The 15,482-nt window shown below is 45.9% G+C and overlaps 1 protein-coding gene across 5 annotated transcripts in view; it reads right to left on the bottom strand.

Moving 5' to 3' along the window:
- The window catches only part of LOC108162501 (calcium/calmodulin-dependent 3',5'-cyclic nucleotide phosphodiesterase 1), a 113,757-nt gene that overhangs the window by 70,862 nt on the left and 27,413 nt on the right, over nt 1–15,482 (bottom strand). The window contains exon 1 of one of the 5 annotated variants that reach the window (XM_033394108.1): nt 13,158–13,587. The exons of 1 other annotated variant lie outside the window; for it this stretch is intronic. In XM_033394108.1, coding sequence (XP_033249999.1) covers nt 13,158–13,527 — 370 coding nt within the window. In that variant the 5' untranslated portion in view covers nt 13,528–13,587. Of the gene's footprint in view, nt 1–13,157; nt 13,588–15,482 lie in introns of those variants that run through there. 3 more of the 5 variants (XM_033394103.1, XM_033394104.1, XM_033394105.1) reach the window with 3 other exon arrangements.

A 15,482-nucleotide genomic window follows, 5' to 3' on the forward strand; every position in this document is an offset into this window, starting at 1 on the left:
ACGTCTGCCATTCCTCCTGAGCGACGAGAATTGATAGAGATTTAAATTTGTCCCCAGATCCTGTAAATGTTGTGTGTGGCACACACAGAAATTGGTCCTCAATGGCACATAAGAATAATTCGCGTTGTAGACAGTTTGCCACCCACCCCGAAGGGAGGGGATTTTGGGCGGGCAAAGGGGAGAAGACATCACGCATACGCACTGTTGACGGGTAGACAACCATAATGAGATGTCAGCGCCTGACTATCAAGTGGCTTTGGTGGTGGTGGCTGGTGGCTGGTGGCTTAGACTTGGACCCAAGCGACCTGTTTCAAGTGCTGTCCGAGGACCAGAATGAGAGCGAGGACGATGGCAAGAACGAGGACGATTTCCATGCAAACAAGCGTCGACGTGCTTAACATTTTTTAAGCCATAATGAGGAGCAGCAGCAGCAGCAACAACAGCCAGAATAAGGAGCGGACAAACGACGGGGCGTGACTCTTGGGGAGAAAACTACTGCACACGCATAAATCGTGTCCTGCAGGACCGTTGGCAGGACTAATTTTGAGCCTGGCAAACCATTCTTAATGATGACAAATGCCCGAGCCACATCTCCATCTCCATCTGCAGCTCTCTGCCATCACACCATCATCACAATGATGATGGCGACTTACGACGGGTCGTTGTTGGGGTTGGGGTCCCTGTCGCTGCCAAGGAGTTGTGCCAAAAGGATAATGCTTAAATAAATTGCCCGACATCCTCCTAGCTGCCGGGACACGCACACGGTCTGCGTACAAGAAATGTTATTGAAATTGTAAATTATGTCAAGGACAATCCCAAAGCTTAAGGCGTGCCACATTAAGGACATGTCTCCGGGCGCCCCACTGGCACCCCCGGGGAATTGCTCTACAGCCGACAGTTAAAGAGTAAAAGTCATTGACAAATAAAGCAGCAGAAACAGGAGCTACGGCAGGAAAACTTAAGCCACACCCAAAAGTCCTGTAATTGACGGGAGGGAAACTTTTTTACCCAAAAATATAGAAGAAAACTTTTGATTGCTTTCACTCTCCGGACGGGCCCGAGTCCAGGCCGGGCCGGGCCGGGCCCTCCGCCGTAATGAGCAAGTTCGTTGACGTCCTGCGTCCTGTGTCCCGCGTCCTGGCCGGCGGCGGCTCATAACTGGCCAGACCGCGACGTTGTTTAATAATTAAAAAATATAGCAACAATTTATGCCGAAAGTCGGGTCATTTGCATGCTTATCCAAGGGCATAAATCAGGCGGGATATGCGAATGAGCCACAATAGTGCACAAATAGTGCAGCCAGACATGCGATACGCGTAACGAAAGGAGAAGTAGAAGCCACAATTAGGGGGGAGAGCTACCTACTCGTACACACAGATTAATATATTTCTTGGGAAACACTTAAGAGTTTGTTTGTTTTCTTCTTGGAAGTACTTGTTCGGAGAAAGATACAAATCAGGCAGATTATTTTGAAGTTCTCCGAAGAAAACCCTCAACATCCTAGTTCCAGAAAGAAGTCTTCATGTGTTTGTGTATGCGTGCACATGTATAGACCTTGGTGGAATGCAAAAACACAGACGGATGCCCACTTGCCAGAGCAAATATGTTCGATGTTGCTTTTAAATCTCTCCAACTGTGTCTGTCTTGCGGCTTCCACTTCACTTCGGCTCAACAATGATCGTATCGATTGTACAGAGGAGTAAAAACTAAAAGAGCGAAGTCCACTCGTTTGATTTTATTCGTGGGCTCAGCGCGCGAGAGCTCCCAGAGCCGAAAGCCCCCTTCCAGCAGTACATCTGCATGCGTGTATATCGGTCTTCAGTGATTGTAAAACTGCTGGAGCTTTTTCACCTTCTGTTGAAGCTTGAATTAAATAAAAGGAACAATTTATTGTTATATGTAGACCAGGGACCGACGTATGCGTATGTACATATGTATGTATATGGCCATTTATGGGCAGACGAAAGCGAAAGTATGTATGTTTGTTCGCTGGTATGTGTGTGAACAACCAATGAACAACAATGCGATTCTGATTGCAACGAAGATCAGCTCGAGGCGGACCGAGAGCAAGCGAACCGAAGCGTCCGTGCCCTAACGAAATGGAGAGAGCGAAAAAAGCCACAAAAGGAGAGCGCTAGAGCAGCTCGGGCTGCAGCTTAGCCGAGAATAAACGAATGATAAAGCGCGATAGAGCTGCAGGAAAGAAGAAGGTGGATAGAGAGGCGAGTGAACGGCTGCTGCCGCGCGTGGGAAAATGCTGTAAAGCTATGATTTGGTACAGTGGGCAAAGCAAATAGAAAACAATGTTGGTGGCTTGACGTTACTCTGCACCACTAGCTATTATTTAAGGAAATTGTGGGCTATTTGAGTGAGTGATTGAGTTAAAATGATCCACCGCAAGTAGCGCTTAATCAACGCTGAGTTTGAGTTGGAGTTAATCAAGAAAAATGAGACTTTTGCCGATCTCTGGTATGCCTGCACAGTCGAACTTTCATACAACGAAGTGTTCAATATAACGAATTTATTTCCAAAACCCTGCAATGCTAAATTCTGCAAAAATGAAGTCTAGACTACGAATTTTCCTTATAACAAATTCCTCTTCAAGTTCGCTAAATGGAAACACCTGGTAATCAGCTCTGTCACTCACAGGCAGGTTTTAAGCGAAAGTTTTGTGGCTTTCCTTGACGAGTAAAGAATTCATTATAGAAGCAATCCAAGAGCTGAGAGCGGTGCCCAACTGATCGAAGGAAGGGACTACCCAATGCCACTACTCATCCAGTAGCCAGTGCACTAGTAGATACAACTATCCCCACGAACATCACGACTATTTTCTCGACTCTACTCTACCAATACGAGTCATATATATGTCATCAGAACTCTTCTAAGTAACCACAACATTTCGGACAGTCTGTTGTCAACAAACGATATGCCAGACTGACAAACAATTAAGCAGCCATTTGCCCAAAACCGAAGTGAAGTTGAAATGAGCAAAACTGTCACCAGTGACTGTCACTGCCACAAGTCAATGGGAACTTCTTTGGCCCAGTGTGCCCCTTGTGGCAATCTCATTTGCCAAGCGCCTGCCAATGCCACAGGAAACCGCATGTCCGTGTCCACCCACGTTTCGATTGGTAGCAGCAACAGCCACAACAGCAGCAATGGCAACAGCAACAACAATGACGGCCACAATGACAATCTAAGCAGCAACAATTGCTAGCCAATTGTACGGCTTCGTTGTCAGCTGTGGACACAATGCCAGAGGAGCCAGAGGAGCCAGAGGAGTCCTGAGACTGCTCTGCTGCGTGACTGTTTCCTGTTCCCCCTTTTTCCAATCACAAATGTTAATCCCGTTGCAGCATACCACGGTGGAGGCTCCACTCCACCCAAGCCCCAACCCCCAAAGGATTTAAGCGCCGTCAGCGTCAGTGGCACAGCACAAAAAGGTGAGCAAGAGAGCTGGATTTGGGATCTCATATTTCGATTTTCTACAGCACGAGGCAGAGGCAGAGGCAGAGAGAATGTGGAGCCGAGGCACAGATACAGATACAGATACAGGAGGCAGCAGTGGCATAAATCAATATTTGCTGGGGGAACATTTAAAGGCAATTGGCCAGACACTTTGCCACTTTGCTGCACTTCCTCCCATTGGTGGCTATAACATGCAAATGGTCTAAATTGAATTGACTGCGAGAGGATATGCTGAGGAGGCCTGTATCCTGCCTCTCCGCTCCTCTCCTTCATCGATTTCGCTGTCAGGAAAGAATTTGAATTAATTTTATCGAGACTTTAAACGCTGTCAAAAAAAGGGGTCTGCCAACAGGCCTCTTGCTCATACAAGGATGAGCTATGGCAGGATGTGGAGTACCCTGTAATATGCTTTCGAAAGTTTAAAGATTCCTTGATGGATTGTTTTTTTCTTCCAACTTTTAACAAAAGAGTATCACATTTTTCCTTACACAGAACTTTGCTTTTGTTCCTTTCCTTTCTTTGCCATTCCTTTCCTTATCCTTTCTTTTTCACTTCTCTGTTGCTGAATTGGCATGCAATATAAAAGTTTTATTAAGGACCATGGCCTGTAAAACTGCCAGCTGCAATCCAATCTGAATCCGAGTGCCATGCCAGGGACCCTCAGAGTCTGGGACAGCTTTTTCACAGCTGATGCTGACGCTTCTACGTGAGGAATGCAGAGTTCTCACCCGGCACTGGCACTGGCACTCATCTTCTGAAATCTCAGTCTTCTGTCGCACTTGACTTTATGAGGCGAGAGAGTAGTAGAGAGCACCAGGGAGTGGCAGGAGGAGGAGGAGCAGCAGGGCAACTTTATGTATTAATGCACTTAAAAGTCCTCGGCAGGAGCAGGGGGCCTGGGCCCTGGTACCCATGTAAAGTGGGTGTTAAAGAGCTGCCAGACACTTGCCAGCAATTCACCTGACGAGCAAAAGGTCCCGTCGCCCCCACACATGCCACATGCCACATGCCACCTGGCCTTTAAGCTTTATTGGACTTAATTCTAAAGAGCGACCAAGCGACCAAAGGGATGCAGGAGAGCATTTCATTCAGTTACAAACTGAAGGGCAGGCAGAGCACTCTGGTATATTTTTACTTCTAATTAGTTTGCCTCAAGTGCCTTGCCCCGGATCCATCCTGCAGAACGCAGGGTTCTCCCTTCCGTTATACGGAAAAGATATTAAATATTTACCAGGAAGCGACAACATTTCATTTCGTCTTTCCATGTAGTATTTTGTGCATATGAAATATGGAAGAGAGATGCCTTTTTTACATGGAAAGATTGAGTTAATTTTCGAACAAAAAAGTTCTTACATTTTTCCGCTGAATTATTGAGTGGAGATTTAATTCGCTTGCATGGCAGATGGTTCGTTGATTTGTTTAACATTTCGGCATTCATCGCATCTCTTTTTTTTTCTTGATTATTTATGCGTGTGCTCATCGATGGGAGGGCAGAGGCCCAGATGTAATCATGGATTCGTTGAGGCATTCCCTGGGTCAAGTCTCCTGCTTAAAAGCAAACAGAATTCCCATGCACTTTGGTCCACACACACAGCAGGAGTCACTGACAAACGGAAAGAGGATTGCCGAAAGGGGATAAACATGTATCCTTGCTCCTTGCAAGCCTTTGCCCACTAGCCTGACAGCAGGGGAAAAAAGTGAGTGAGTCTCTCTGTTCATGCATGATTTACTGCCCAAAAGCTGGGGCTAAGGCACTGCCGTTGTACAGGGTGATTGATGGGAGAGTAGAAGAGATGAACCCCATAAAGTTGAGTACTTTGAGGAACCCTGGAAGCACCCTGTATAAACTCAAAGGCTGTGGCATTTCGAGGGAAAGTTTTCCCTTAATCGCTTCATTGGTCTGTAGTTCTTCGACTGCCTAATAACCCACATATCATTAGATCAGCTCAATCGCCGTGCCCTCTGCATTTCTCTCCTTTCTTTGGGTTTACAAAACAAATCAAATCAGAATCAGAATCATTTGCTGGACATTTGTCTAGTTGTGGACTAAGAGAGAAATAGAAATAGAAATAGAGCAGAGAAAAAGTAAATAAATAAGTAATTGAGTGTGCAGTCAACAATAAAAATGAAATTTTGTGTGGAAACAGAAACAAATATAGACGTTGTAAGTGCTATAGTGCGAGTGTAAGAGGTAAAGATACGGAAGGTTAGACATGGGCCAAAGCCAAAACTAGAAGAGTCCTGGAGGGCCACATAAAACTTCCCAGAGAGAGGCGGAGGACGAAGGGCAGGGCCGGGCAGGGCACAGTACAACTTTGTAGCTCAACAGGAATCTCGCACACACAGAGAGTCTTCCCTCTTTTAGCCCCGGTTAAGTGCGCTGCAGGACCCCGCCTCGTTTGGGCCATAAACTTTTTTTAAAGTTTGCAATTCAATTTCAATTTGTGCATCAGGCAGCAGTTACGGCAACGGCAACAGCAACAGAGCCACAACCAAACGGAAATGGAAATGGGAATAGGAATAGGAATCATTTTGGGTCGTATATCTATTCAAATGTATCTACAAATATCGCAGAAATACGAGTAGAAGTAATAATAACAGCAGAGCAGTCGAATCAATTTTCCAAACACGTAGCAAGTGGCAGGCGGGGGTCCAGGGGGGTGTAGCGATGAGATATGGGGAGTGGGGCCATCAAAATCGTTGACCACCGCATAAATTTGATTTGTGTTCCATAAAAAATGAAAGACAACAGAAAAAACGCCACGTATACGCAGTGTGTGACAACAAAATGAAGATGGCGATAAAGGAGAGAGCAAGAGAGTGCGCCAAAGATAGAGAGGGAGAAAGAAGGCGAAAGTTGAGCCACGTCTTGGCAGTCTTTGTAGCTTTTTATGGCTATTCTTTCGTTCTTTTTTATGCATTTTCTGTTTTGTAATTAATTTGTATAGAAATTTAAGAGAAAATAGAAGAACTTTAGGTGAAAATGGGGAAGGAAATTCCCGTAATTTATGGGTAGATGCTGGCAGGTGGTGGACCGCTAAATAGAGGCCATAACTCTCAGAAACAAGACTTCAAGAGTATCTATTCTCTAGGATAATAGTAGTTCTGTTCAAGTAAGAAAATAATTCTGAAAAACTAAAGAATCTACTTTTAAATACTCTTCAAGTGATGTACGACTTCTGCTCTTCGAAAACTCGTACATTCATCACATGGTTTCGCTCAATGTAAATATTTTCCGACATTCCCCAAATCCCACCCAAAAAAAAAACGTACAACCATTCGCCCTTTCAATTACGCGGCGCCAAGTTTAGTAGATTTTTATCTGCCGCACAAGAAAGAACAGCGAGGCAGCAGGGACACAAGAAACAACAAACAAAAAAACTAGAACAAAACTGCGGGTTGGGCAATAAACAAACTAAAGCCCAGGCCAAAAACCCACACTAACTTGGCTGACACGCCCCTGAAAAAAGCAAAGAAAAAAACACCCAATCCTGTAGCGTGTGCGATGGCAATGACGTTCTCCGTTGGGGACGACACACCCATGGAAAACCCAGTCCGCGGGTCACAACAAGTTGGTGAAACCACAAGAAAAGAGGAATATTCCTCGAGCTGAAAGTTCTAAACTATCTTTGGGATATTATACAGCTAAGGCCTGATAAGAAGAGGCATCTGGGAGGGCGGCGGCGGCGGCGGAGGCTGCCCTGCGGCTACAAATTATGCAAGAACCTGGAGGTCGCGTGGCAGAGTGATAAGCTCGTTTATTCAGTCTCCGATACTCGTGCTGATGTCTTGTGTTGCCCCGCAGGAAGGTTCAGGTGGCAGATTCAATAAGCACTGGCGCGCTAAGTGCTGGAAGCAGGACATGCTCCTCATTCCGGCAGCAGTGCATTTCCGGCGGGGATTTTACTTTAAATTAAATTTGACGCGGCCACATCCAGGAAAAGGAACTGAGGCAAAGGCAGAAGCAGGGCCCTAATGAATGGCCAGAACACAGAACAGTGGCAACATCTTTGGCACGTTTCCTTCAGGGTTCTCTCCACAAGAAAGAAAGCCATAAAAAGTAGCACAGAAAAAAAGGCAGCAGAAGCGATGGCCATAAAAAATATCACCTGCTGTGTTATTGTTTCTCAGTTCGGCAGCACATTTTCATCCCAATTTTCTTCGTTTCCTTCGGGCTGCCTTCAGACTGAATGAAAGTCACCGATGATTGCCATAATAATTTATATGGGGCATAGGCTGCGGTTGGGGGGCATGGATACGAGGCAGGAGCATCCCACTGAAGTGCGCATACGTTGCGTATACGTTATGTGGATATGATTGATGATGCGACTACAATTTCAATTAGGTGGGAGGGCTGTCCCTGCCTGCCTGTCTGCCTGAAGAGATGAACTTTCACTATAAATGGTATTTTTATTCACTTATTGACGCTGGGAATATGGAATACAATTCTGTAAGGTAAGGAAGGGCCTCTAAATGGCACTGCAAAGGTGAAAAAAACCATCAAGGTCTCTTATTTGTTTGTTTTCGTTGCTTTTTCACACCATTTATCCACAAATCTAGACCCCAGGGCTTCAACAAAGAGGTTTACAGGACTAAAAAAAAAAAAAAAAAATATATATATTTTGTCTCTTTATTAAATCCTGACAGAATTAAAGCAGTGCCATGTCGACCCCCCCTTCCAGCTGCCTTTTAAAATAGTGCTGCCGTATTTTAAGCCCTGGCGAAAAAATGTTGTCACCGAAAAAAGAGGACGATGGACGCTGGACCGTGGACATCGAGGCTTTGGCTTTGGGCCCTAGTGAAATGCCAACATTTTAATTTTATTGTTATTTAGTCTTCTTTTATGGTTTTTCGGCTACCCATTCACACGCCAATCGAGTTGGTTGTTGTTTTTAAAATTACATTTTTCACTTTTTTCCGGTGGATAAAAGTTTCGTTTCGTTATCCTCACTTGGAAATTCATGTGGGTGATGGTCGGACCGGGTTTGGTTTTCATTCGGTATTCGGAAGGGGCGGGGAAGGGGGGGGGGGGGGGGGGCAATAAAATAAATATGCAGCCGGTGGATGGATGGATTGGCAACAGAAGCAACAATGAGAGTGCCACCGCATGAATGTGAATGGATAGAATGTATCTCTGTGGAGGGAACAGGGTGGGAACTTCGGTGCGTGGGCCTCTCTCGACGTTTGCGTTTCAATTTCCGTTGATTGAAGTTACCAAATGACTTGCCAAACACCTGGCCAAGGACCCGCCACTCAGAGCCCGTTCCAAGGACTAGCCCTTGGTCCTCGGAAATTGAGAGCAATCAGCTGCGGAAACGATGGCAATTAAATTGAATGCCAAACGCCATTAAAGAAGGCACACGACGGAGATGGAAACTTGTTGTTAGAATATTTTTGGGGTGAAGAACAGGCATTTATCCCTCGGCTAAACTGACAGCTTTATGAGCACACTTGAAGGGCTGCTGGTAAGCGGAGCTCCTGTCAGATATTGTTTGAGCTCCGAAAACTTTTCCCCTAAGTAGTTTAACACGATTAACACAGCTTTGGCCACAGAGTTAACCTCATCTTCGTCTCCCATACTGGGGGATTGACTAATAAACTTTTAATTGAATTTCTGAGCCATCGCTGGTAGCTAGAAGGCCCTCTAAAATTGTCTTGATGGTGCATCATCATCATCGCAACGTAACGTAACGTAATGTAACGTTTCGAGCTACCGTTATGGCAACATTTCAATTTCCTGTGTCCCGTGCCGTGTGAAAAATTAATGCCAAATTCGAAACAAATTGCAAAAGGCGGTGGCAGGGTGTTGAAAATGACAACGACAACAGCAGCCAGCCAGCCAGCCAGCCAGCAGCAGGGCTGACGGGTAGGACAGGAAGTAAAGGATGCCGACAGGAAGTCTGCCGTCCGTGGTGCAGGGCTTTGGAGGCGCCACTAATGATGGAAGCGGGCAGTACCCTAAACATACCCCGAATGAGACCTTTTAAGGAGTGTTGTAGGGAAATTGAGGCAGGAAATTGACTCGCTTTTCACAAGCGAAAGTTGAAAGAAAGTAAATTAAAGTAAATTGAGTTATCGATTATTTATCGATTAAAGTAAGTGATCCTTTAAATAGAGTAAGCTTTGGCTGATTTTAATGCCTCTTATCGTTGAATAATGTTTCTATGTGGAGTGAGATTATCGATTAATAATCTATTAAATTTAATTAGGTGGATTCTTTCGTTGTTTATCGGTAAATAATCGATAAGAATAAGTCACTCTTTACATAAATTCAGCTTTGGATAGAAATTTATATAAAATTGAACATTTTGTTATGGATTTTTATCGATTAATTATCGATTAATCGCCTAACACGTGCACACTGCAAAAGTATATCGATATCCAGTACCATCGATAGTTTCTGTGATTTCCCGATGCTATATTTTCGTTTATAAACTCTCTCTGGCAGTTCCACTCTTTGCCATTCCCTCTGACAGGTCATATATACCCTCTTGGAGGGCGCCTGACTCCGGTTTTGACTTGGTACACAAACATTTTTGCCAAAATATGCCCGCAAACCTCAACAGGATAGAGAGTGGTAGGTGGCAGGTCGAGTTAGTGGCAAATCCACTTTTTGCCCCACCCAGCAAAATAATGGATTTGTGTGTGTGTGTGTGTGTGTGAGAGGGAGGGAGTCCAAGAGGGGGAGGAGGAGTTTGGGTATGATATGGTTTGGTTTCGTCTGCTGCTGGCATTCGGTGGCATAGCAGAAAATCAATGTTATCCAGCAACAACGACATCTTGTCGGGGCCATTTCAGCTCCTCCACAGCCACTGCCTAAGGAATGTTTTCCCACCCACCGACTGGAGTTGTTTCCTTGTTTTCCTTACATGTCGTGGGAGGGGGCTGAGGCTCCGGACCGTACAAGCAATTTAAATTTATAAGCGCTAATATTGTCAAAGCGTATCGCAACAAAGAATTTCGTGTCTCCTGGCAGTGTCCTCCGGGGCATTGTTATCCCTTGGCATCGGCAGCCAGCTTTTGTGCCCGTCGCGTCCTGTCGCTGGAAGGACATAAATTAAATGCCCAAGCAATAAAAACGAAATCAATTTGAGCGTGAAATCGATTTCCATTGGGCTCTACCTGTCGCTGCTTGTTGCCTGTTGCCCATTGTCCCTCGTGGGTGTTGGCCAATCGATAAATTCTCGATTGCAACAGGTAGAACGATTGTAACTGGTGGCAACAGCCAGCTAAATCAACGGACTCTGTCAAGGTAATGGCCAGCGCCAAATGGCATTGCAAACGTTTAATGCCTTGATTAATGTCGGGTTCGGGAAATGCGGATTGCGCCCTGGGATCGGGATCGGGATCGGGATTGGATTCCTATTCCGTTTTCCTTTTTCTGATTTGTTGCCCCTGCAATCAAGGTGCAACGATGTCCTCCAGGTTTCCGATTTGCCAATGGCTGGGCGTTGATTGCGGGATACTCTACGCGGTATCCTAGACTCTGTCTCTGTATTTTAACCATTTAGGGCCACCTCTTCGGTCCGCTTTCCACGCTTTTGGTCTAGCTTTTAGTCCCTAAAGAGTACAGGAAAAGTCGTGGTTGGCTTGGCCAATCTGCTGAGTCATTATTTTTAATTTACAGCTCTATGACATCAGTGCATCAGGCAGGAGGCAGGAGGTGGGAGGCAGGAGGTGCGAGTAGTGCAGGGCCAGCTGGGACCCGGTGCCTACTTGGTCTACAGCTACGTTTCGCACTGCCATTGCCAGCGTTGACAATGCAATTTCCGCCAACAGCAAAGTACACAAGACCCCGAAGACGACGGCTGGAGAACGCATAGAGAATAGAGAAGGAGAAGGAGAAGGATACAGGATGATGGGTGGTTAAAGTGGCGGGTGACACAGCCAACTGCACTTGGGCCGTGTTTCCTGTTGGTTGCATGGCTGCTCAGTTCTGTGGCAGCTTCCGCCGCCCGCCACTCGTGCATACATAATCAACAATTAAAGATTAAAGCGCCACAGAGAAAGTTGGGCCTCCAGGCCGGCACTGGGGGCTTATTAATAGAAGGAGAGCCACGCACATGCTCGTCACTGGACCTGGGAATTGCTTGGAATTTTCTTTGGTTCTCCTATTGGGTGGCACTTTTAATTGCATTACGAGGGAGCCCTGCTGTTGCCTCCACAAGTTTTAATTGATGCCACACACACAGCTGCAGCATGGAGCTCCTTGGGGAAAAGGGATGTCTTCTATGCAATTTTCCATCTTTTGCTTTGTCTCCTTCGGGGAACGGCAGGGCCATAAATAAACTTCGATTGACATCATTAAAAATACGTTAAGAGGAGTACAGATACAGATACAGCTACATATATTGACCTATCGATTCAGATACATATATCATTAACCAGTGCCAGTCAGCAATTAAAAAAGCATTTGCATCTGCTCTCAATCTACATTTCAGCCTCGACAGCAGACAATTTACATATTGCCGATGATTTCACGCAGATATTTCGGCAGATAAACGCACATGAGAGAGAAATCTGTTTACGAATGCGCCTCCTGGGAGTGGGAAAAGGCAGGATTTGGGGCAGGTTTCCAGGCCATCTTTTTGGCTGGGGAGCGGGAGGGGGTAGGGACACCTGAGATACACTTAACGCCCTTTGCCTGGCACGTGAGTTTCCAATTTCAGCGACAATTGCTATGCCAACACACACGTCTCTCGTCCCTCGTCCCTCGTCTCACGGCTCACGGCTCGAATTTAATTGAATAAGAAATGGCCAAAATGTCTCCTTCAATCAGTGTGTGGCTCCATCAATAGACGAACCAATTCCTTGTTTATTTGTGGTTAATCAAGCGAAAGTCTAGGTGGGGCTTGCGTTATTTATTTTTAGTTCCCAAATCGATTATTCCAACGCCCTGGCAGCGTTAATCAATACAAGGAACTAGCATTGAAACATCTGTTCAATTTTCACATGAAAATTGTCTAAAAATAAATATATTTCGCCTTCCTTTAATATGCCGCCTCTCTTTCTTTCAGAGCGTCTGTGTCTTTGTGGCCAGCCTCCATAAACAGCTTATTAAATTGCAATCAATCTTTCATCCATCAGCTCCGCACACGCCACACGACACAGGACACAGCACACAGGACACAGCACACAGGACGTGGGACGTAGGACACATTCTCTCTGACATGTCGTCGTGGAACCACATTGAATTACAAATTTTACTGCTGCTGCAACCGAATCGATAAAGAAACGAAAACGAAAACGAAAACGAAAAATCGAAAATGAAAGGGAAAGGGAAAGCAAACACCTGGCCAATGTCAATCGATGACCTTGCCCATCAATGCCGCAGAGCATGGGCGCTGTGGGGAGGGTGGGGCAGTGGGCGGTGGCGAAAGGTGATAAAATAAAAGAGGAAATGCCAAAATAACAAATTTTCAATGCTTCATTCTCGGGCCATTATTTTGCGCCTCTTTCTCTCTCTCTCGCTGTGTCCACAGACACTTGTTGACCTCATGTTTCATTTACAGGGTATTCAGAGAGGGCGAAAGGGTATGTTGGTTTCGAGGGAAGAGAAGGGCAGATTCCAGATGGAAATCCAATGATTCTAGGCATTCCCCAGTGTCCCCCGACTGCTCGATCGGTCAGTGATCGAAGGCCTTGATCCCCTAATCCGTATACCCCCTTCTTTTTGTCTTTTCACTCACCGATTGTATAGGTGGCACCATCCACCGTAAATGTGGCCGCTTTGCATTTGTTGAAGAAACGTGAGGCGAAATCTAAAGCGGAATTTTTCAAGCTCGACGACACCCGTCGTATGGGCGAGTCCGGACAGGATGTGGCCGCCATCACGGGCCGATGATGATGCTCCTGGGTCGGGATCTGGCTCGGCTCTGGCACCTGCTCCAGCTCGCGGTGCCCCAGGGAGGACTCCACACTGCTGGTCACCGTATTCGCCGAGGTCAGGCGTGCCGTCAGCACCGCTGTGCCTGGCCCTCGACTGCCGCTGCTGGTCACCTGTGTGGCCGTGCCGGGGGCCAGGCGGCGTGGCACATTCGACAGATTCAAATTTGACATTTTGCACACACAAGAGCCTCGTAGCTAGGGTTCTATAGATTTGGCACTCGCTGGAATCGCAGTCACTTGATAAAAAACATTTTGGCTACAACAACTTTGGACACCTGCTGACCCGAAATAGAGTTTTAGAAGTGGACCCAAGCCGAGACAAGGGCAAGGGTTAAGGCCCTTAAACTCCTAATCTATAACTATTTTCGTTGATTAAAAGTAGTTTAATAATTCCCCCCCGAACAAAGAGGGAATATCGAATTTCCAAGCACCAAATTAAGCAATAAAAACCCGACCAGATATGTCATTTACCAACGTTAATTGAAATGCCGAAAGCGTTTTTTGTGCAACCACAAAACCCGCTGTGTGTGGGCGGATTTATCCCTTTGGCCAGCAGTTTATCTGTCGACCCTCTTTGGCTATAATTTAAGCGTAGTTTCAATTAACATTCGACCAAAAATGTTTAACAAAATTGCAATTACAAAAGGACACAGAGAGGGAGTGAGAGTGAGGGAGGAAGAGGTAGAATTTCTGGGGGAATTACTGCACAAATACACGTGTTGGTTTGGCCCGAAATAAACCCGAGTGCCCTGATGATTGCAGTCAATAAAAACGAAATTACCCAGAGCCGAGCCCAGGTTAAACGAGAATGTGGCAGGCAGGACCTATGGGTTGTGCTGGCATATTTCTGGGAGCTCTCTAAAATGAACGACGAATGAAAGTAAATTGCTTGGAAATAATCACAGACACAGAGCTACAGAGATACAGTCCACAAAGCACACAGATACAGATACAGATACAGATACAGTTGCAGATACAGATACGCAGGGCATAACCGCACAGACAATACAGACAAGTGCCTGCTGGCTTTTTGTGGCTAAATTGCCGCCAGCTCCATCTGGGGCAGGGCGGGACGGGGCCGGGGCGGGGCGGGGCAGGGGTTGTGTGATAATGGCATTCAAATGTATACATTAGAGGTTTCGGTTTTTCTTTTTCGGCTTTCCCCGCTTATCGCCCGGCGGGAAGGCGTCGGAAATTGCCGCATCAAATGAGACAAACAATAAAAAATCGGTATAAAGGTTTTCCCTTTTTCGGCTGGGGCGTGACCTTCCAAGTGCGAAATGTGCTAGTATTTCCTCGTACAATTAAACGCGTTTTAAAAGGGCTTTCCATTCGCAAATTGTGGTTTTATTTGCCACAAAGAACCGTATCGTAATCCACACACAAGCGCCGCAAAAGCGCTCTCGTGGGCTCTGTCTTTTGCGTTTCCATTCAATCATTTTCTTGGTAAAATATTTGCGAATAAAAATATGAGAAATACTGTATGTTAGCTGCTGCTCTTTCCCCTCCCTCTGCTGCTACGAGTATCTGCTCTACTCTCTGCCTTTTCCCCCTCTCCTACCCACCGCTGTTCCGACTCTGCTATCTACTATTTCGCTGCTTTTCTATGCTGATTTTCTCCCACTACTATCCGCGGTTTGCTCCTCCTACCATCCTCCTCCACTATCTGTTGTCTTGCCCCACACTTTATTATCATGCCTCATGGCTCATGCGGTCTATGTCTGTCTCTGTCTCTGTTATGTTGTGTGTGTGTCTTGTGTGGCATGTCAACACCTACCGAGTGGAACTGTAACCATACGAGTGGCACAAAAGATAGACTTCCGCGAAATGGAGCAAAATCTGAGACTCTGGCTGTTCGAGAGAGATATTATGGATCTCCCCCCTCCCCGACCATCTGTGGGTGTGTTTTATGCTTTATTGCATTATAACAAGTTCTAGTTCTATTCGCTTGTATTTTTTTGTAGCTGTTCGCTGTTCCATACTAATTAATACCTTTGGGGCGTTCTCTCATCATTGCCTAGGTGTGTGTGTGCCTGTGTGTGTGTGTGTGTGTGTGTATCTGTGGGAGTGTGCGTCCATGTTTGCAGATAAATTGCGATGCTCAGTGGCTTGGAAAGGCAGACAAC

Source organism: Drosophila miranda, chromosome 4 (genome assembly GCF_003369915.1).
Source record: "Drosophila miranda strain MSH22 chromosome 4, D.miranda_PacBio2.1, whole genome shotgun sequence".
In the NCBI taxonomy this organism is placed as follows: Eukaryota; Metazoa; Arthropoda; class Insecta; order Diptera; family Drosophilidae; genus Drosophila; species Drosophila miranda.